General features: G+C 42.3%; 1 protein-coding gene across 1 annotated transcript in view; it reads left to right on the top strand.

Annotated features, from left to right (window-relative positions):
* The window catches only part of LOC120020655 (obscurin-like), an 84,650-nt gene that overhangs the window by 48,888 nt on the left and 11,695 nt on the right, over nucleotides 1-24,067 (top strand). The window contains exons 48-59 of the mRNA XM_038964359.1: nucleotides 2,431-2,694; nucleotides 3,150-3,428; nucleotides 3,937-4,194; nucleotides 4,492-4,830; nucleotides 7,636-7,902; nucleotides 10,832-11,107; nucleotides 11,256-11,528; nucleotides 16,635-16,925; nucleotides 17,174-17,446; nucleotides 17,924-19,243; nucleotides 23,037-23,318; nucleotides 23,413-23,494. Coding sequence (XP_038820287.1) covers nucleotides 2,431-2,694; nucleotides 3,150-3,428; nucleotides 3,937-4,194; nucleotides 4,492-4,830; nucleotides 7,636-7,902; nucleotides 10,832-11,107; nucleotides 11,256-11,528; nucleotides 16,635-16,925; nucleotides 17,174-17,446; nucleotides 17,924-19,243; nucleotides 23,037-23,318; nucleotides 23,413-23,494 — 4,204 coding nt within the window. The remainder of the gene's footprint in view (nucleotides 1-2,430; nucleotides 2,695-3,149; nucleotides 3,429-3,936; nucleotides 4,195-4,491; nucleotides 4,831-7,635; nucleotides 7,903-10,831; nucleotides 11,108-11,255; nucleotides 11,529-16,634; nucleotides 16,926-17,173; nucleotides 17,447-17,923; nucleotides 19,244-23,036; nucleotides 23,319-23,412; nucleotides 23,495-24,067) is intronic.

Below are 24,067 nucleotides of genomic sequence, written 5' to 3'. Positions count from 1 at the left end.
GGTTGGAGTCATTAAAACTTGTTTTTCAACCACTCCACAAACTTCTTGTTATCAAACTATAGTTTTGGCAAGTCGGTTAGGACATCTACTTTATGCATGACACAAGTAATTTTTCCAACAATTCGAGTGGGTCAAAAGTTTACATACACTAAGATGACTGTGCCTTTAAACAGCTTGGAAAATTCCAGAAAATTATGTCATAGCTTTAGAAGCTTCTGATAGGCTAAGACCTCAGATTTTTTTTTATAGAACTCCACAAGTCTGGTTCATCCTTGGGAGCAATTTCCAAACGCCTGAAGGTACCACGTTCATATGTACAAGCAATAGTACGCAAGTATAAACACCATGGGATGTGTTCTGTCTCCTAGAGAAAAAAGTCCTTGGGTGCAAAAAGTGCAAATCAATTCCAGAACAACAGCAAAGGAGCTTGTGAAGATGCTGGAGGAAACAGGTACAAAAGTATCTATATCCACAGTAAAACAAGTCCTATATCAACATAACCTGAAAGGCCGCTCAGCAAGGAAGAAGCCAATGCTCCAAAACCGCCATAAAAAAGACAGACTATGGTTTGCAACGGCACATGGGGACAAATATTGTACTTTTTGTCCTCTGGTCTGATGAAACAAAAATAGAACTGTTTGGCCATAATGACCATCGTTATGTTTGGAGGAAAAATGGGGAGGCTTGCAAGCCGAAGAACACCATCCCAACCGTGAAACATGGGGGTGGCAGCATCATGTTGTGGGGGTGCTTTACTGCAAGAGGGACTGGTGTACTTCACAAAATAGATGGCATCATGAGGAAAGAAAATTATGTGGATATATTGAAGCAACATCTCAAGACATCAGTGAGGAAGTTAAAGCTTGGTCGCAAATGGGTCTTCCAAATGGATAATGACCCCAAGCATATTTCCAAAGTTGTGGTAAAATGGCTTAAGGTCAACAAAGTCAAGGTATTGGAGTGGCCATCACAAAGCCCTGACCTCAATCCTACAGAAAATGTGTGGGCAGAACTGAAAAAGCGCGTGCGATCAAGGAGGCCTACAAACCTGACTCAGTTACACCAGCTCTGTCAGGAGGAATGGGCCAAAATTCACCCAACATATTGTGGGAAGCTTGTGGAAGGCTACCCAAAACGTTTGACCCAAGTTAAACAATTTAAAAGCAATGCTACCAAATACGAATTGAGTGTATGTAAACTTCTGACCCACTGGGAATGTGATGAAATAAATAAAAGTTGAAATAAATCATTCTCTCTACTATTATTCTGACATTTCACATTCTTAAAATAAAGTGGTGATCCTAACTGACCTAAAACAGGGAATGTTTACTTGGAATAAATGTCAGGAATTGTGAAAAACGGAGTTTAAATGTATTTGGCTAAGGTGTATGTAAACTTCTGACTTCAACTGTATGTCATCTTATGTAAATGGTGACTGTATATAGTCTAAGGTGAGGGGTTATATACTATATATAGACTCATGTACAGTATGAGTCTGCTGATCAGTACAAACCCTTTTCCATTCTTTCCCAATACTTGGAGCCATTCTGAATTTATTGTATAACCTGACTTTACGAGGTAAGGGGTACAAGTCTGTTGATCACCTCTTATCCTCTCCCATTGTACCCGATACCTGGATCCCTTTTGTACATTCCAAACCCGTTTCATAGCCTGACCATCCAAGGTAAAGGGTACATATACTGTATAGTCTGAGGTAAGCGGTTATATAATATATGTATAATATGAGTCTCTTAATCACTCACCTTTACTAGACCTAACCATTTTACCTCAATTCCCGGAGTCCATTCCAAACTCATTTTACAGCCTGACTGTCCAAGGTAAGAGGTGCATATACCCATATAATGAAAGTAAAGGGCACTTATACTGTAAAGTCTGAGGTAAGGGGTTATATAATGTATGTCTCCTAATCACTCAACTTTACTAGGCCTAACCATTTTTTATTGAACCTTTATTTAACTAGGCAAGTCAGTTAAGAACAAATTCTTATTTACAATGACGGCCTAGGAACAGTGGGTTAACTGCCTTGTTCAGGGGCAGAACGACAGATTTTTACCTTGATCTAGCAACCCATTCTGGATCTCTCAATTCATGGTCATCTTGTTGTGGACATCGATTGGTAAAGAGGTGCATGCCATTGGTAGGCCACTTGTTCATTTCACTCACATTACAGAATAGCAAGAAACAATAAATCTCCCTGTTTTTGTCCTTTGAGACCTATGCTATTTGAAACCTATAGTGGATAAACGTTTTTCTAGCAAATGCTTTTAAATGTTGTACTGAATGTTTCCTTTCAAGATATTGGATGTGCTTGAATGTCCGTCCCGTCCGTGTCCACTCCCTAAACAGTTTAACGTCTCCATCCATCCTAACCTTGTGGCGGTCTGTATCTATCTTGCTGTGTCCCGGCAGGGGCCCCTCTGGTGTTCAAGAAGGAGCTGGAGAGCCAGGAAGCAGTGGAGGGAGGCAGTGTTTCCCTGACCTGTGAGATCAGTGCTGATGGCAAGGTGACCTGGAGAAGGGGCTCTGTGCTCCTCACCCAGGGGGAGAAGTATTCCATGGAGCACACAGGTTCTACCTACATCCTGATGGTTCACAAGTTAAAGGTTGAAGATGCTGGAGAGTACACCTGTGATACCGGGGATAAGCAGAGCACAGCCACCCTGATAGTCAAAGGTAATGAAACGTACTGGTTTGCTGTCACTCTACATTATCCTCTGCTTTCATTCTGTGCCAACATACTAAGACTATGCATTTGTGTTGGTTTTGCTGTCATATTCAGACCTATACTGTGTATTTTGTCAGAGATAATTTTTTTGTACTTATGTCTACCTTCCTACACGTTAGCCATCACGTAGGAAGTGAAAATGTGTTTTTGTGTAATATTGTACTCTTTAATTGAGAAAGAATTCTAAACATTGAGTAGACATAAATAACCTCAGCAAACTCAATGAACTGGTGTCTCCTGGAGTGCAATTGTCCATCCTCTTTATATCTCACTTTTAAATCAGGATACCAATGGTGGTGCTCTAATGCCTGAGTGTTTCACCTTAATGAATCCCCTGGGAAACCCTGACCCTGGGAACCTTTAGATCTCTCACTCCCCCATCATCACATTCATTCACCTCCAGAGTCTGTACGCATCACTCGGGAGCTGCACGACATCACAGTGACCACCGGGCAGAATGCTGTCTTTGCGTGTGAGTTGTCCCAGGAGGGCGTGACCAACGGAGAGTGGTGGCTGGGCGATAACCTCCTCCAGAACAACGACCTGAACCAGATGACCTGCCAGGGCCGGGTACACCGGCTGACACTGCAGATGGTCACCCCCGATGAATCAGGGGACGTGGCGTTTGTGGTGGGCGAGGAGAAGACCGTTGCTTGCCTACTGGTGGAAGAGAAGCCCAAAGGTAATAGAGACGTTAACGGAGATGTTAAAGATGGCCTCCTAGTCCTCACCCATCTCCATCTCTCCATCTCTGTCTTCCATCAAACAGCTTTGTCTTGGCACGTTAGAACACCCTTTGTTCATCTGCTGTGCGGCATCATCCATTCCATCCTAGCCTTTCTTTAGACGTGTGTTGGTCATCCTCCTGGCTTTCCTTTTTATAGCATATCTGTCTTTAAAGATACTATAAAATGAAGTTGACAACAAGACGTTTGTCGCTGATATAAACATATCACTCTGCTGACTTCAGTATCAATTTGACTATCAATTAAGTGATGCATGCCTAATGGACATAGTCTTTGTGGTTATCATTGGCATGCTACTGTAAGATCATACAAGAGATTGTAGACCTGTGGAAAAAGAGACACATTAAATACTGCACATATAAAAACCATACAAGTTTGACATATGACACTTGACACTCAAAGTGCATTACACTGTACTTAGCTTGGGATTTCCCATATCTACAGCCTTAATCCTTGAGAAGCCTCACGATACAGTGGCCTTGGAGGGTGAGACAGTCACCCTGTCCTGCACTGTCTCCGACCCCACGGCAACCGTCACCTGGAGCAGGAATGATGTGGCTATCAAAGCAGGACTCAAGTACGACCTGCGGAAGAATGGAGCTCTCCTGCAGCTGCGCATCCACAACCTGGAGATGGAGGACTCTGGAACCTACTGCTGCGATACCGGGGATGCACAGTGCACCGTCACCTTGATTGTGGAAGGTAAAGAATGATGCCGGCACTATAAAAGTTTGGACCCTCTACACTGCATCTAATACCACAAAATAGTTACCAGCCCAATCCTCACAGTGAATGCTCTGGATCAAGATAAACTCAGGATGAGTTCCCCCACAATATTCTTCTTGACTGTTTTGCCCTCTACAAACTACCATGCACCGAGTCTTCCATCAACATACACTAACAGAGCCATCTTACTCCCCTGTCCACGCCGGCCACTGTCACCTACACTACTTTACGTCCTCTGTCCAACACATATGTCATGTCTCTTACTTCCACCAGGTGCCCCGGCATTCTTTCAGAAAGAGCTGAAGAACCAGGAAGCCCAGGAGGGTGATGATATCACTCTGCACTGTGAGCTCTCCAAGGCGGGCACTCACGTGGAGTGGAGGAAGGGAGGCATGGTCCTCCAGGCTGGTAAGAAGTACGAGATGAGGCAGGAGGGCTGCGTTCAGGAGCTCCACATTCGCAACCTGGAGCCAGAGGACAACGGCTACTACACCTGTGATGCTGGAGACCAGCTCACCACGGCGTCAGTGGCAGTGCAAGGTATAATGTCACTACGCCATCTGTCTCTGACAGTGTTCATTTTTGTATGGTCTGGTCTTTTCTTTTCTCAAGGATGAAGGAATTAATTCCTAACGGTTTTAGATCGTCATTGTGGTTTCAACAAGTGTACTGTATGTTATGTCAGCAAGTTAAAGATGATCAGTTGTAGGATGTCATTTTGAAGTTTCCAGTCTTGATGGAATACATATGGTTAAAGGGATAGTTCACCAAATTACAAAGTGACACGTTGGTTTCCTAACCCTATAAGCATGGTATGACATGGTATGACAGTAATCCATGCTTTGGTTTAGTTTCCCTGGCACCCTTTCCACATGCTAACATTTAAGCATTAGTGGCACAAATCCCATTGGCATTTTTCGCGCATTATGTCACATCAGCTGAACAAACTATAGATTGTATCATGGAATGTGTAGGGAATAAATAACACAATGAAGTGTGTAAGAATGCTTGCCTACTTAAAGTCAAAGTTTAAATGAGGAATGAGACAGGTCAAGGTCAAAGTCATCTTTATTATCGCAAAGCATCAATGCTCATTATTCACACACACTGGGGGACTGTCAATGAAAGATTTTTGTTATACTTTTGGTGTACTTTTTCCTCTATAAAAAAATCCACACTGAAAACAATTTTCAATTCTGATATTTATTTCATTTTCAGAGTGACCACCAGAGCAATTTCAATCAATTACAGCTATACATTAGGAAACCGCATTGGTAGTACACTAAGAATGTCTACTCTTTTCTCACGTTTTGTCCAAGGCTAATGTTATTCTTGACAGTTTTATGTAGGCGTTCTCAAAAGAGTTCAAAACTCCTCAGTAGTGGGAATGACTAGATCAGTAGGTAATGACTTTTTGTTCCTCATCCATGCATGCTTCCATGCATGAGCATACATTTGAGTAATTTCACTAATAGAATTAGAATGAGAGTTTTCATGCTGTGTACTTTTGATGAGACCAAAACATACCGGCTGGTACGGCACTAGATGAGGTTTCCACCAGTTTCTTAGTGATATGCAGCAAGCGCTATGCTAGTCAATGAGGATTCACACCCTCAGTTCAATTGTGTAGCTATACTTTTAGCTAATAATGGCAAATGGTACCTAACAGTTGTGGTTTACAGATACACAGTATCTACAATAATCGGAATAGAGTAGGACTGGTGGACATACACTGAACAAAAATATAAATGCAACATATGAAGTGTTGGTTTTCATGAGCTGAAAGAAAAGATCACAGAAATGTTCTATACGCACAAAAAGTTTATTTCTCTCAAATTTTGTACACAAACAAGTTTATATCCCTGTTGGTGAGCATTTCTCCTTTGCCACGATAATCCATCCACCTGACAGGTGTGGCATATCAAGAAGCTGATTAAACAGCATGATCATTACACAGGTGCACCTTGTGCTGGGGAAAATAAAGGCCACTCTAAAATGTCTAGTTTTGTTACACAACACAATGCCACAGATGTCTGAAGTTTTGAGGGAGCGTGCAGTTAGCATGCTGACTGCAGGAATGTCCACCAGAGCTGTTGCCAGAGAATTCAGTGTTCAAGCCGCCTCCAACGTTGTTTTAGAGAATTTGGCAGTACGTCCAACCGTCCAACCGGCCTCACAACCACAGATCACACCAGCCCAGTAACCACACCAGCCCAGGACCTCCACATCCGGTTTCTTCTCCCCTGGGATTTCTGTCTATAATAAAGCCTTTTTGTGGGGAAAAACTAATTCTGATTGGCTAGGCCTGGCTCCTCAGTGGGTGGGCCTGGCTCCCAAGTGGGTGGGCCTATGCCCCCCTAGGCCCACCCATGGCGGCGCCCCTGCCCAGTCTTGTGAAATCAATAGATTAGGGGCTAATGAATTTATTTCAATTGACTGATTTCCATATATGAACTGTAACTCAGTAAAATCTTAGAAATTATTATATGTTATATTTTTGTTCAGTATATTTTAGTCATAATGTACAGTTCTAGCAAGCATCCACTATAATATTATTCAGAATTATTGAAATCTTATCTGCCTACGGTAGTATATTCACATTGAAATAGATTGCATATGATGTAGTTTGAATAATTTTGTGGCAGTATGTGTGATGTATGATTGTTGTTAAGAAGTAATGTGTGCACATTAGTTCAAAAATAACAAAAGACAACGTGTGCACTGAGTGTTTTACAGAGTATTTTAACTAAGCTTGGCTTTGACCTTGTAGTCCTGTGGCTTCAGTAGGAGAGATTTGACCTGAAAACAAACGTTTGCTGCTGTATGAAGAGAAGCAGCAGTAGTTGGGCAGTGCTGCTCCATCCATCCACCCTGGCCGGCCACTTTCCCTTATTTACTCTCAGCCTCACCACCCTGCAATGCACCGCCCCTAGCCTGCCTAAAACCAAAACTCTCTAACCCTTCCTGCCTTTGCTCTGTATGGCATCTCTAGCCACCCATTGGCATATTTCCCCTGTCTCATTGGTTGGTTAGTGGGCAGTAGTTGTGTCCAACTCCCCCTGCCTCTTGAGACATTTTGGCTTTTCACTCCCCCTTCAGTTTGAAGTAACAAAAACAACTGTCACAGTGTAAACATTCACATTCTGTATCTAAGTACATACTGTATTTGATGTACTGTGGATCAAGGCAACTCTATGCACATTACTAAAATGCTAAGCCACCTCTGATACCACCAGTAAATCTATAATGTATACAATTTCCCCAATGGGGATAAATAAAGTTAATTAAATTAAAAGTAAAATAAACCAAAATACTCCAAGGTGTACTGGAGTGTTTATAAAGCCCAGGTGTCGTTCTTCGCCATGTCAGTCATGATGACCTTGTCATATGACCCTTGACCACTGCCCCCACTCTCAGAACCCACAGTAGAGGTGGTGAGCGAGATGCAGGACCTTTGTGTGGCTGAGGACCAGCCGGCTGAGTTCATCTGCCAGTACTCCCGGCCGGTCCAGGCCCAGTGGAAAAGAAACGGGCGGCCATTGCAGCCTGACGGCAGGAGGGTGGTAGTGGAGCAGGACTGGACCGTGGCTCGCTTGTACATTAGCCACGTGTCCACTGAGGACAGGGGGACGTACTCCTGTGAGGCAGAGGGGACCTGCGTGGTCGCCTCACTGGAGGTGGAAGGTGAGCTTCTCTTCTCTTAGGAAAGAGCACCTGGCTACCCTCCCCTCCCCATGAGCTTCAAACTATCTTTATTTCTGCTGTTTTTATTGTTGTGTTCAGTTATGATTAGCAGATAGCAATTTGAAGCAGGTCTTTTTTTAATCATTATTTTATTATTGTTTTATGTATGCAATCTTTCCCCCATGTCACGATCGTCAACGGGACTGAGAGAGGACCAAGGCGCAGCGCGTGGAAAGTACATCTTCTTTTATTTTAAAGAAGGAAAAAACAAAACAACAAACAGAACAGACGACCGTGAAGCTATCAAACATAAGTGCTGACACAAAACACTTCGACATAGACAATTCCCCACAAACAGCTAAAGCCTATGGTTGCCTTAAATATGGCTCCCAATCAGAGACAACAATAACCAGCTGTCTCTAATTGAGACCCAATTCAGGCAACCATAGACTTTCCTAGATACCTACACTCAACCATAGACACAGCTAGACTTCTATACTAAACATAAACCCAACTACTCTACTAAACCCCCTAAACCCCCTAAACCTTACATCCACCCTAGACACTACAAAAAACACATACATTCCCCATGTCACACCCTGACCTAACTAAAATAATTAAGAAAACAAAGAATACTAAGGCCAGGGCGTGACACCCCACCCCTCTTTTGCAATCAACCCAGCCAGGCAAAGCAAAATGAGAAATGTGCATGGCTTCTAAACCATGAGACCTGATCAGGAAAAACTCTGGGCCCTAGTTATAGCGATCAACTAGGGCTCAGAGATTCTCATGATCAGGTCACATGGACAGGAAAATGGCCCTAGTGTCAAAATGGATATCAGAAAGTTCAAAACAAAGCTTCCTAAAACTGACCGAAGACTATGTCATTTCATGCAGGTTGGCTGGTTTTCATTGTGAGTTTCAGCTTGAATAGTAGCAAGTGTCTAGCAATAAAAAATCCACTTGTCCTACAGGCCAATGTGAACATAAAATGCCCACCAACATTGGGGAAAAGGCTTGTTTTATGACACATTCTCCCCTCTCAGTTAACTTCTTATGGCTGCAAGCCCGACGTCGGTACACTTATGACAACAGCCAGCTCAAGTGCAGGGCGCGAAATTCAAAATATATTTTTTTTAAATATTTAACTTAACAAGTTAAACAACATCACACATTAACAAGTCCAATACAGCATATGAAAGGTACACATCTTGTGAATCCAGCCAACATGTCCGATTTTAAAATGTTTTACAGGGAAGACACAATATGTAAATCTATTAGCTAACCACGTTAGCAAAAGACACCACTTTTTTTACTCCACCAGTTTTTTACTCCATCAGTAGCTATCACAAATTCGACCAAATAAAGATATAAATAGCCACTAACCAAGAAACAACTTCATCAGATGACAGTCTGATAACATACATATGTATAGCATATGTTTTGTTAGAAAAATGTGCATATTTCAGGTATAAATCATAGTTTACATTGCAGCTACAATCAGAAATTGCACCGAAAGCAGCCATAATAATTACAGACACCAACGTCAAATACCTAATTACTCATCATAAAACATTTCTGAAAAATACATAGTGTACAGCAATTGAAAGACAGGCATCTTGTGATTCCAGACAATATTTCCGATTTATCAAGTGTTTTACAGCGAAAACACAATATAGCGTTATATTAGCTTACCACAATAGCCAAAAACACAAGCAATTTCCCAGTAGCAAAAGTAAGCGATCGTAACAAACAAGCAAAAGATATATAATTTTTGACTAACCTTGATTTTCTTCCTCAGATGACAGTCCTATAACATCAGGTTATACATACACTTATGTTTTGTTCGAAAATGTGCATATTTAGAGCTGAAATCAATGGTTACACATTGTGCTAACTTAGCTACTTTTTCCCACTACGTCCGGATTTTTCCTGACACTTTTTCTGACACACATATTCTGACCAAATAGCTATTCATAAACATAACTAAAAAATACATGTTGTATAGGAAATGATAGATCCATTAGTTCTTAATGAAATCGCAGTGTTAGAATTCTAAAAATAACTTCATTACGATATGCAGCTTCGGTATAGCTAGAGTACCCAAACGTTGGGCGCCCACGACTAGTTCACATGTACGACAGATATATGAAATAGCATACTTTTGCTGATCTTTCATCAGAATGTTGGACAAGGGGTCCTTTGTCGGGAACAGTCGTTGTTTGGATTTAGAACGGCAACTTTCCCTCTTCATTTAGCACGCGCACTAGCCAAGTGCCACGGATCTCTCCATCGTCAACAAAGTCAGAGAACGGAACACGGCAAAACTCCCGAAAAAATTTCAATAATCTGATTAAACTATATTGAAAAAACATACTTTACGATGATATGGTCACATGTATCAAATAAAATCAAAGCCGGAGATAGTAGTCGTCCATAACGGCAGCTAAACAGAAGGCAATCCCACTGTCCACCTCGCGCTCCCCAGAGTACCGGAAATGAGGGACACGTCATACAAAGAGCTTGTATTCCACTTCAGACCAAGATAAACACTAAATTTCTTCTCTCACAGCCTCTTGACATCCAGGGGAAGGTCTATGAAGTGCACGTAGACTCTTACGTATCATGCCCATGTATAGGCAGGAAGAAGAACAGAGCCTCGATTTCAGACTTTCCACTTCCTGGTCAGGAAGTTTGTGCCAAATGAGTTCTGTTTGACTCACAGATATAATTCAAACGGTTTTAGAAACTAGAGAGTGTTTTCTATCCAATAGTAATAATAATATGCATATTGTACGAGCAAGAATTGAGTACGAGGCCGTTTGAAATGGGCACCTTTAATCAGAGCTACTCAATACTGCCCCTGCAGCCATAAAAAGTTAAAGCTATTATCTTACAGTAAACCCTGCTCTCCTCTTCTCCCCTATAGCCAAACCCATAGAAATCCTCCAGGGCCTGGAGAACATGGACACCATCGACGGCGGCGAGGCCCTGTTCGAGTGCTCGATCTCTCGTTGCGAGATCAAAGACAGCTGCTGGCTCATTGATGGCAAGCCGGTGAAGGATTCGCCAACCACTGAGATTGTGTCCTTCGAGAGTGGCCGCCGCCACCTGCTGCTGCTAAAGGATCTGCACGTCGGGGACAACTGCAAAGTGACCTTCCAGGCTGGCACCGCAGCGACCTCCGCCCTGCTCAACGTCAAAGGTTTCTCACCCCCTTATGTTTGTTTGTCAGGAAGTTAGTTATTGTTTTTGTGAAGCCTGGTCTTATGGTGAACAATACTGTGACATACTACAGCTGAAAATAAGGGAGAACTGCCATATATGATATGAAGTGGCTTTTGTGTGCGTAGGCTGGCAGCTGGATGTGGTGAGCGGTCTGGAGGATAAGGTAGCTGTGGTGGGAGAGAAGGTAGAGTTCAGCTGCATACTGACTGAGCCTGTGCCTAAAGCGGAGGTAGCCTGGTACTCTAACGGAGCCGAGCTAAAGAATGATAACACCTGGGCCATGCAGGCTGACGGTTGCTCCTACCACCTGGTGCTGAGACAGGCCCCAGCCATGCCACCACAGGAGATCACCTTTGCTGCCAGGGATGCCATTTCCATGGCCAAGCTCACTGTCATCAGTAAGTGTGTGATCTCACTACAATGCATTTGAATAGAAAGTTAGCAAAAATACGTACGATCTTGCTACCATGGAAAGATAAATGCCTGTCTATTTGTGGAAAAATCACCCTCATTAATTATTTAGTAATATCCCAGTTTACCTATTTACTTATGGCTCTGCCTACACCAAACAACTTCTTTTTGAAATTATATGAACAAAATGTTTTAAACTTTATTTGAAACGGCAAGCCAGACAAAATTAAACTGGCCTATTTACAGTAGCAGTCAAAAGTTTGGACACACCTACTCATTCAAGGGTATTTCTTTATTTTTACTATTTTCTACATTGTAGAATAATAGTGAAGACATCAGAGCTATGAAATCACACATATGGAATTTTGTAGTAACCAATAAAGTGTGTAACAAATCTAAATATATTGTATATTTCAGATTATTCAAAGTAGCCACCCTTTGCCTTGATGACAGCTTTGCACACTCTTGGCATTCTTTCAACCAGCTTTATGAGGTAGTCACCTGGAATGCATTTCAATCAACAGGTGTGCCTTGTTAAAAGTTAATTTGTGGCATTTCTTTCATTCCTAAAGCATTTGAGTCAATCAGTTGTGTTGTGACAAGGTGAGGTGGTATACAGAAGATAGCCCTATTTTGTAAAAGACCAAGTCCATATTATGGAAAGAACAGCTCAAATAAGCAAAGAGAGACGACAGTCCATCATTACTTTAATTAAGATGTAAAGGTCAGTCAATGTGGAAAACTTCAAGAACTTTGAAAGTTTCTTCAAGTGCATTTGTAAAAACCATCAAGCGCTATGATGAACCTGGCTCTCATGAGGACCGCCACAGGAAAGGAAGACTCAGAGTTACCTCTGATGTATAGGATAAGTTCATTAGAGTTAACTGCACCTCAGATTGCAGCCCAAATAAATTATTCACAGAGTTCAAGTAACAGACACATCTCAACATCAACTGTTCAGAGGAGACTGTGTGAATCAGGCCTTCATGGTCGAATTGCTGCAAAAAAAAACACTACTAAAGGACATCAATAAGAATTAGAGACTTGCTTGGGCCAAGAAACACGAGTAATGGACATTAGACCGGTGGAAATCTGTTCTTTGGTCTGATGAGTCCAAATTGAAGATTTTTGGTTCCAACCGCCGTGTCTTTGTGAGACGCAGAATAGGTGAATGGATGATCTCTGCATGTGTGGTTCCCACCGTGAAGCACGGAGGAGGAGGTGTGATGGTGTGGGGGTTATTTGCTGGTGACACTATCTGTGATTTATTTAGAATTCAAGGCACACTTAACCAGTATGGCTACCACAGCATTCTGCAGCGATACGCCATCCCATCTTGTTTTCGCATAGTGGGACTATCATTTGTTTTTCAACAGGACAATGACCCAACACACCTCCAGGCTGTGTAGAGGCTATTTGACCAAGAAGGAGAGTAATGGAGTGCTGCATCATGACCTGGCCTTCACAATAATCCAACCTCAACCCAATTGAGATGGTTTGGTATGAGTTGGACCGCAGAGTAAAGGAAAAGCAGCCTACAAGTGCTCAGCATATGTGGGAACTCCTTCAAGACTGTTGTAAAAACATTCCATTTGAAGCTGGTTGAGAGAATGCCAAGAGCTGTCATAAAGGCAAAGGGTGGCTACTTTGAAGAATCTAAAATCTGAAATGTATTTTGATTTGTTTAACACTTTTTTGGTTACTACATGATTCCATATGTGTTATTTCATAGTTTTGATGTCTTTACTATTATTCTACAATGTAGAAAGTAGTAAAAATAAAGAAAAACCCTTGATTGAATAAATGTCCAAACTTTTGACTAGTACTGTATATAATGAATATGTAAAAGGCTGAAATGAATAAATATTCAAGCATTGAACCTCTCACGAAAGGCTTCAGTCACACAAAAATTGTATTTAATCCGAACTGGTTTTCCATCAGATTAGTAAAAATGTCTCTCCCAGTATTAAAATTGTTATTTTTCCCTTTTTACAGATTATATCCTCTCACTTTCAGTTATTTAAAATGAAATGATCTCCAGAATATCGCATTTTTTTTAAACAAGCCATAGAAAGCTGGTTGCATTTTCTGTTTAATCCACCAGAAAAGACAGAACAAATTTTACAACAAATATTATGGTTAAACACAAACATACGTTCTAATTGATTTTTTTTTAAACATTATTTTAGTGAGAGAAAAAAACAATAAACTTTGTTAATTATAACATTAATAGAACTGGTGGAGGTGTCACACATGTAGCTAACAAAAATATATGGAAATGTCTGCTCTATCCAAAATTATAACCAACTGATTGCAGCGTTACCGCAAAAATGGAAGAGGCAAGTAGAAGGGGGAGAAAGTAAGGACCTTGTCTGCCGGCACTACATTAAAGACCAAAATTGGTTAAAGAAAATTGTGATAAATAAAGAAGTATACCAGTTTCATTTAAGGACCAAACAATTGACAGCTGCACCATACAAGTTGGAAAATAGTTGGGATGAGATTTTCAATGTGCCGATTTCATGGCACGTGGTTTATGAACTGACACACAAAACAACGCTGGATTCAAAACAGAGTTTTTCAATATAAATTAGTATACAAAATTCTTCCAACTAATATAATGTTATGTACATGGCGGATACAACCATTCTAGCTCTGCAGATGTTGCTGTGAAGAGACAGAATCATTAGATCACTTGTTTTGGTTCTGCCCATATGTAGCTTGTTTTTGGTCGCAGGTTCAGGAATGACTGAAGAATTGCAACATATACCTGGAGTTAACTCTGTAAATAGCACTGTTGAGTGACTTGAAAAGCAATAGTCAATCGATCAATAATATAATAATACTCTTAGTAAAAAATGTAATCTTTCATTTACAATCTGTTGAAACTATGAGAATGATTCAGAATTTATAAGGCAATTAGGAAACTGGATGGTTTTCAGAGATAATGGGAGGGGTTGAGGGTAGCTCAAAGGGGGACTAAAAACAAATAAAAGAAGATAACTAATGTACAATATACTGTGTTTATAAAATGTATATAGTATGTATATACTGGAAGCAGAAGCCTAAGTATTGTTTTCCCCAAATATATGGGAGATTGGAAATGATGCCTACAATTACATAGATTTTCAAAATGTATTGTACCTTTTTTTAATACAATTGCTCAGAAATATATTTTTTTAACAAGCACCCCTAAAGATTTTATAAATAAAATGAAACCATTCAACTTTTTAAGTTAATCTCAGTTTAAGGAACTATATTGTGGCTTCCCGTTTCACTGGGGTATAAAAATGAGTTGACAGGTGTGTAAAATTCCTTTGTCATTCATCAGCATGGGAAAAGGCAAAGAGCTCACAAATGAAGAGACAAATGGTTGCTGACCTTCACAAATCAGGCAATAGGTACAAAAACTTTGCAAACATAATTTATATACCACCATTAGGGCAACAATTAAGAAGTTTAAAACCAGTAAAATTTACCTGGTATTGGACGCAGGTGTATCTAGTCCAAACACACAGTGAGGAAGATCAGCTTTAATATTGCAGATAGATTGTGGGTTCTGTTGCGGGCGGCAGGTAGCCTAGTGGTTAGAGCGTTGGCCCAGTAGCCGAAAATTTGCTAGATCAAATCCCTAAACTGACAAGGTAAAAATCTGTCGTTCTGCCCCTGAACAAGGCAGTTAACCCACTGTTCCTAGGCTGTCATTGTAAATAAGAATTTGTTCTTAACTGACTTGCCTAGTTAGTATTATACAGTGCATTAGGAAGGTAATCAGGACTCTTGACTTTTTCCACATTTTGTTACGTTACATCCTTATTCTTATTTAAATTCTCATCAATCTACACACAATACCCCATAATGACAAAACCAAAACAGGTTTTTAGAAATGTTTACAAAAAATAACTTTATAAAAACTCTGACCCTTTACTCAGTACTTTGTTTAAGCACCTTTGGCAGCTATTACAGCCTCAAGTCTTCTTGGGTATGAACGCTACAAGCTTTGCACACCTGTATTTGGGGAGTTTCTCCCATTCTTCTCTGAAGATTCTCTCAAGCTCTGTCAGTTTGGATGGGAGTGTCACTGCATATCTGTTTTCAGGTCTCTCCAGAGATGTTTGATCGGGTTCAAGTCCGGGCTCTGGCTGGGTCACTCAAGGACATTCAAAGACTTGTCCCGATGCCACTCCTGCATTGTCTTGGCTGTGTGCTTAGAGTCGTTGTCTTGTTGCCCCAGTCTGAGGTCCTGAGTGCTCCGGAGCAGGTTTTCATCAAGGATCTCTCTGTACTTTGCTCCGTTCATCTTTCATTCGATCCTGACTAGTATCTCTGCCACTGAAAAACATCCCCACAGCATGATGCTGCCACCACAATGCTTCACTTTAGGGATGGTGCCAGGTTTCCTCCAGACGTGATGTTTGGCATTCAGGCCAAAGAGTTCAATCTTAGTTTCATCAGACCAGAGAATCTTGTCTTTTAGGTGCCTTTTGGCAAAGTCCAAGCGGGCTGTCATGTGCATTTTAATGAGGAGCAGCCAGCTCTAGGAAGAGTCTTTGTGGGTTCCAAACTTCTTCCCTTTAAGAACGATGGAGGCCACTGTGTTCTTGGGGAACTTCAACGCTGCAGAATTTTTTTGGTACCCTTCCCCAGATCTGTGCCTCGACACAGTCCTGTCAGGGAGCTCTACGGACAATTCCTTCGACCTCATGGCTTGGCTTTTGCTCTGAAATGCACTGTCAACTGTGGGACCTTATATAGAAAGGTGTGTGCCTTTTTTACCACAGGTGGAATCCAATTAAGTTGTATAAACATCAAGGAGGATCAATGGAAACAGGATGCACCTGAGCTCAATTTCGAGTCTCATAGCAAAGGGTCTGAACACTTATGTAAATAAGGGATTTCTGTTTTTTATTTTTATTATGTGTAGATTGATGAGGACATTTTTTATTTAATCAATTTTCGAATAAGGATGTAACATGACAAAATATGGGAAAAGTCAAGGGGTGCAATCTTTTTAGGTCCATTCCCCTCTCTTTCTCCTATTCATCTCTCTTTAAACCCACCACTGACCCATTCTCCCTCCCTTCCTTGTATAGCCGTTCCAGACCCCCCGGAGGACCCAGAGCTGGTCAGTAAGCATAAACAGGGGGTGACCCTGTCCTGGTTCACACCTCTCAGCGATGGAGGCAGCCCCATTTTGGGTTACAGGGTGGAGATGAGGCTGGCGGACAGCGCCCTCTGGCTTCCGTGCCATGCAGAGCCTGTGTGTAACACAGAGTTCTCTGTGGATAACCTCATCCCAGGGAGCGGCTACAGGTTCAGGGTGGCAGCCATCAACAGAGCTGGGACTGGAGAACCTGTCCAGCTGCCTCAGACCGTTCAGCTGGGTGAGTTGGCTATATGATGCGCTCAAACCTGAGCCAAACAAATATATTTCTATATGGCTCTGTCTCAAGCCCAGCATGTTGAACAACATACTTATAACCTAGTCCTAGATAATGTATGTGTTAGTTACATAATTTGCATACAACCCAGGTGAGTGCAAAACATTTTCCGTTGGCATGAATTGTCTATGTAGTGTCCCATTTATTGGAGTAAATATATAAATCGATCAATCAATTGTTTTGTTCCACAGAGGCTCCAATCACAGTTACCCAGCAGTTGGCCTGTCCAGACTTGCAGGAGGGTAAGATGGCCCGTGTAGAGTGCCAGCTCTCTGCTGAGGGCAGCTCGGTCACCTGGCTCAGAGACAACAAGGAGCTGGAGTTTGGGGTCAAATACCAGGTCACCATCGAGGGCAAGACACAAGTGCTGCTGATCAAAGACTTTGAGTCTGCTGACCAGGGCGTGTACACCTGTGTGGCCTCAGACGAGGCAGAAAGCTCCATTAATCTCAACCTACCAACAGGTACAGACTCCCAAACAAGACAGAATATTATACCCTGTAACTTGGTAATTCCATCTGCTGACATTTATTTATTGTGAAATTTGTAAGCTATTTTCCTCAAACCAAACTGGAAGCTTGGTGGAGAGGTGTTTGTTATTTAAGGGGTAAGTTAAGGTAAGTTGGTCAGCTAGTTCTAGCAGATAGTGATGGTGAGCTCATTCCTCAAAAAGATGTGTGGACACACTTCTCCTATCAGAAAATAATCTAGTCCCACAGTTATTTACCACTACATGATCAAAGTTCTTACAAGTGTGTGTGTGTGTGTGTGTGTGTGTGTGTGTGTGTGTGTGTGTGTGTGTGTGTGTGTGTGTGTGTGTGTGTGTGTGTGTGTGTGTGTGTGTGTGTGTGTGTGTGTGTGTGTGTTTTGGGGCTGCTATACTATAGATGTTACAGGTGTCAGTTTGCTGCAAATAACATTCCATTGTGCCCTGGTTGTAGGTGGAGATGGGGTTAACTTGGAGGGGGCCCAGCCCAGCCTGCCTCCTGAGGCTGCCTCCGAGGGTGATGTCCACGCGCTGTGGGAGGCCCTGGCCAAGAAACGCCGCATGAGCCGAGAGCCCACCCTCGACTCCATCTCTGAGCTGCCTGATGAGGAGGACAAGGAGCCGAAAACACCCAAGGAGCCAGTCAAGGAGAAGAAAGCCCCAGAGAAGGTGAACGAAAAGGAGAAGGTTGTGGAGCCTATCATCATCGCAAAGAAGAAGGAGTTGGATACCAATCTACACACCAGCTCTGAGGATGAGTCCAGGGTTCCAACGCTGGTGTCCTACCTGAAGAAGAGCAGCAAGTCCTCCCTCTCTGCATCCGACCAGACAGAGTCCATCTCAACTGAGAAGTTCTATGCACAGACCTCAGTGCAACAGACCACAGTCCTACAGACCTCATCTTTGGGACAGAAGATCACAGCACAGACTACAGAGATCACTGAGTGCGGAAGTGAGGAGGTTGAAGAAAAGGGGCTGCTGGATGCTGCTGTCAAGATCCAGGCTGCGTTCAAGGGCTACAAGTCCTGCAAGGACATGTGTCCAGTCTTCAAGGATGTCTTCAAGGACCAGACCAAGGAGCCCAATGGCACCATCCACCTGGAGTGCGTGGTTGAGGGCAAGCCCGACAAGGTGCGCTGGCTGAAGGACGGCGAGCCCCTTGTGGACAGCAAACACCATCACATCGACATCTACAACGATGGCACCTGCTCTCTGGTAATCACCGCCGTTACCACCAAGGACACGGGCATCTACACATGTGAGGTCACCAACAAGTTCGGCGTGACCATCCACAGCGGCAAGGTGACAGTAGGCTCGGCACGGGAGGCATCTGGAAGGAGGCCCCTGACCATGGGCTACAGCGCTGACAGCGAGGCGGAGAGCTCGTCTGCAGAAAGCGAGATGGATGAGTCTCTGAGGCAGGCCAGCAAACGGCTTCGCCGCCTCCTCCGCACACGCCTGCCGGCCACGTCGGAGGAGGAGTCGTTCGTCAGCTGTGATGATGAGGCTGAGCTGCAGGCCCCCGAGCCCAAATCGTACCGTGAGGACGAGCGCTACCTCTACATCCGCTTTGACACGCGGTCTGAGGCACAGGTGGCGTCGCTGCACTTTCAGGAGATGTTCACTGCCCAGGGGATGCCTGTGGAGACCACCATCCAGGAGGCTGGACCTCTCAAAGTGGAGCTGCGCATCATGAAGATGGGATACACCCAAGATGGCTCTGCAACACCCACACAGGAGAAGCAGCTGCCCGCGTTCATGACAGGAGCCCCTGGTAGGAAAACACGAGAGTAGGGGAGACCTCGGACGAAAGTAACAGTTTTTTTCCAAATTACTCAGAGTTCGATAGACCTAGAGACACCATATTTTATTACAAACAACTTATATATGTCCTCTAGCATTAGCAATTGTAATTTAATTTCTAGGGTATGTGAGTTTAAATGAAATAGACACAGAACAGAACTACCGCAGCGTTACTTTTGTACCTGCCGGCGGGGCGGGAGTAACACAATCTTTCTTATCTACATGTTTCTGGTTTGTAATGCTCTTCCTTTCAACAAATGTACTATCAGCCATAATTTAATGTTTGTATCGTTTTTAATAATTGATGCTCTAGGTTTGAAATGTATGAAAATTAACCATGTGTCAACATCGCAATGTTGCACAAACACAGTATTTTGCTTTACAATATTAATCGGACTACAATGGATCATATAATAGCTATATTATGCATAATTTTCTCATCACATTTTAATCCACCTGGAGTGTGTGGCGGAGGGCAAGCTTGACAAGGTGCACTGGCTGATGGATGGCGAGCAACCAATCAGGTGCGCTCCAGATGTCCTTGTCATGCGCACTCCTCGTGTCTTGATAGAATGATTGTTTTTATTCTCTTCACGAAGGGTAAACTCAATATGCTTATCACATTTCAATGGCTTGACACAAGGCAATTGACCCCCAGAGTCATAAATAAATTTATTTTTAACCAGAAACCCGTCGATAAAAGCTTACGTGAGAAGCTGACCATCAAGTCAATTGATTAAGGCATAATTCTATTGATGTTTTTTACTTACATCGTTCAAAACCACTTTTTGTTGATAACTTGATGAAACATGGTCGGACTGGGCAGTTTTTCTAGCTTCTGTGTTATCTGAGAAAATGGCCGTGTTACTTTCATCCCGGCTCTCCCCTACTCTTACTGTATATAATGTATTAGATCGTTTGAAAATCATTTGGAATTAAATAGTAATTTAATGACTATTCAATTAAATTATTTTGTAGCCCATTCCATTCAGTATGAAAAATTAACAAGTTAAAACACAAAAAATACTTTGTAATTCAGGGAAGGTCATATTGATTTTTATTCAATAAATGTATGACAGTGTTTATTTTGCTGAAATAATATAATCCACGTTTCAATGTGTTTTAATTCCCCTAAAAATGTCTCATTAATGGGAGCTTTTGCTTGTTAGCTAAGACGTAAGTTTGTACTTGCTAAATTAATGTTCACGTTGTCCTCATCCAGCCTTTCATCCTGCTTTTCCTTGTGTGTTCCGTGTGATTACTACTGTTAGCTTGGTGTGTGGCTTAATGTTAGGTTTCTCTTACCAAAAAGTATGTATTTCAGTCTTGTCAATGTGTGGTTTATTTGATATGTTTGTTTTGGATGTAGTGTTTTTATGTTCTCAATTTTGTCCCAAACATTTGTGTTTGTTTGTCTTTGTTGTAATTTAATAGTTGCTTCAATTTCTCCAACAATTTCTCTTTTTGCCCACCTCTTTCCAGTATTGACACACTGTATCCATTCATTCTATCTCTCTATTGACACTTTCCTTCCATTCAACTCTCCTTTACCCACTTCATTCCAGTATTGACACAATCCTTTCCGTCCATTTATCCTCATGTTGTACTGCCTGCCATCACACCCTTTCATTATGTGTGCTTTTCGTTGCTGTATTGTAAAAGCACATATTTATACAGAAAGAAAAATCACTATCAGTAAGAATTACACATGGAATACCAGTGGATTTAAAGTAACTGTCGAGTGAAAATCTCATTTTTAAAAGTTTAAAACTTGTCTTATTCTCATGTTTGTGGCCAAAGCATAAATTGGAGAAAAAACACTTAAAAACCCCACCTCAAACTTGTATCTCCAAAAGACCATTAATATGGTAATACAGTAATATTATCATCCTTTTTATTTGGATGATGTCATCCTGCCTCATTGGTTGAGCTGGCCAATCAGCTATTTACTCACATGAATATTTTTAATGACCGGTATACTGTGCCTTCGGAAAGTATTCAGACCCCTTGACTTTTTCCACATTTTCTTACGTTACAGCCTTATAAATAAATGTTTTCCCCAGCAATCTACCCACAATACCCCAGCATGACAAAGTGAAAACACATTTTTGCAAGTTTATAATCAAATAAAACAGAACCTTATTTACATAAGTATTCAGACCCTTTGCTACGAGACTCAAAATTGAGTTCCGGTGCATCCTATTTCCATTGATCATCCTTGAGGTGTTTCTACAACTTGATTGGAGTCCACCTGTGGTGAATTCAATTGATTGGACATGATTTGGAAAAGCACACACCTGCCTATATAAGGTCCCACAGTTGACAGTGCATGTCAGAGCAAAAACCAAGCCATGATGTCGGAGGAATTGTCCATAGAGCACACAGCCGAGACAGGATTGTGTCGAGGCACAGATCTGGGGAAGGGTACCAAAAACATTCTGCAGCATTGAAGGTCCCAAAGAGCACAATGGCTTCCATCATTCTTAAATGGAAGAAGTTTGGAAGCACCAAGACTCTTCCTAGAGCTGGCCGCCCGAACAAACTGAGCAATCGAGGGAAGAAGGGCCTCTGTCAGGGAGGTGGCCAAGAACCCAATGGTCACTTTAACAGAGCTTTAGAGTTCCTCTGTGGAGATGGGAGAACCTTTCAGAAGGACAACCATCTCTGCAGCACTCCACCATTCAGGCCTTTATGGTAGTGGCCAGACGGAAGTCACTCCTCAGTAAAAGGCACATGACAACCCGCTTGGAGTTTGCCAAAAGGCACTTAAAGACTCTCAGACCATGAGAAACACGATTCTCTGCTCTGATGAAATCAAGATTGAACTCTTTCGCCTGAATCGAAATCCTGGCACCATCCCTACGGTGAAGCATGGTGGTGGCAGCATCATGCTGTGGGGATGTTTTTCAGCGGACTGGGAGACGAGTCGGCATCAAGGCAAAGATGAACGGAGCAAAGTACAGAGAGATCCTTGATGAAAACCTGCTCCAGAGCGCTCAGGACCTCAGACTGGGCAAAGGTTCACCTTCCGACAGGCCAACGACCCTAAGCACACAGCAAAGACAACATAGGAGTGGCTTCAGGACAAGTCTCTGAATGTCCTTGAGTGGCCCAGCCAGAGCCTGGACTTGAATCCGATCAAACATCTCTGGAGAGACCTGAAAATAGCTGTGCAGCAACACTCCCCATCCAACCTGACAGAGCTTGAGAGGATCTGCAGAGAAGAAGGGGAGTAAGTCCCCAAATATAGGATAGACTCGATGCTGTAATCGGTGTCTAAGGTGCTTCAACGAAGTACTGAGTAAAGGGTCTGAATACTTGTAAATGTTGTATTTTAGTTTTTGAAAAACCTGTTTTTGCTTCGTCATTATGGGGTATTGTGTGTAGATTGATGAGGGGAAAAAATGATTTAATCAATTTAAGAATAAGGCTGTAACGTAACAAAATGTGGGAAAAGCCAAGAGGTCTGAATACTTTCTGAAGGCACTGTACGCCCACACCATTCTGTTGTTGGGGTATGCCCACACCATTCCCACAGAAAATATGCTTTTTAACATACTTAATTAGCATACTTAACATACTTAAAAAGTATACATTTGAAAGTATTTCACTCTTATTGTAATTAATTATAGGTCATACACTATTTTATAGAAATCTTGAAACACTGGACAGTTACTTTAAACTCCTGCATAATTATAAAAACTCCTAACCTATTGTTGTGCCTAACTGATTGCCCCTCTCCCCTGTCCCTGTCTCTCCCCCAGCGGCCCCAGTCTTCCTGACCGAACTCCAGAGCCAGGACGTGCCTGACGGTTACCCGGTCAGCTTTGACTGCGTGGTGATCGGAAAGCCTACACCCAGCGTGCGTTGGTTCAAGGACGGGAAGCTCCTGGAGGAGAATGACCACTACATGATCAACGAGGACCACGAGGGCTGCCACCAGCTCATCATCACCACTGTGCTGCCTTCTGACATGGGCGTCTACCGCTGCATGGCCGAGAACACCAGTGGCATTGCTGCCACTAAGGCTGAGCTCAGGGTTGACAGTGAGTACAGAAAATATTAGATTGATTGATTGGTTGGTTGCTTAATTGATGGATTGATTGCGTGTCATTGTGTAATACATCTCTCTTTCCTCAGTGTCTTGCAGTTCAGACTACGATACTGCAGCTGATGCCACTGAGACAGGCTCCTACATCAGCGCCAAGGGCTACATGTCAAGGTGAATGAGAGAACCAGCGAACAAGGCCTTTGACTTTGACTTCAACCTTCGTTACAATTCAAACCTGATTCCTAATAGTACCTGAAACGTTTCACTGGTCGTGTTACTCCTTTACTGTGTTAGGTTCTTATTTTTCAGAGTAAATAACCCATGGACACTAGAGAAGATTTAACCAAGTTTAATTATTCCCAAAGGTTCTGTACAGCTGTAACCAGACAACCCAACATTTGTCCCATCCAGATATTTCTATCCCACTCCCTCTCTCCAATCCTTACAGTTTACTTGCACATGATCATCTGATGATTTATCACTCCAGTGTTAATCTGCTAAATTGTAATTATTCGCTCCTATGGCCTATTTATTGCCTACCTCCTCATGCCTTTTGCACACATTGTACACATTTTTTCTTTTTTTTCCTACTATGTTATTGACTTGTTTATTGTTTACTCCATGTGTAACTCTGTGTTGTTGTCTGTTCACACTGCTATGCTTTATCTTGGCCAGGTCGCAGTTGCAAATGAGAACTTGTTCTCAACTAGCCTACCTGGTTAAATAAAGGTGAAATAAAAGAAA

Source organism: Salvelinus namaycush, chromosome 25 (assembly GCF_016432855.1).
Source record: "Salvelinus namaycush isolate Seneca chromosome 25, SaNama_1.0, whole genome shotgun sequence".
NCBI classification, from domain to species: Eukaryota; Metazoa; Chordata; class Actinopteri; order Salmoniformes; family Salmonidae; genus Salvelinus; species Salvelinus namaycush.
The sequence above is the reverse complement of the archived record's forward strand: the minus strand, read 5'-3'. Positions and strand labels throughout refer to the sequence as shown.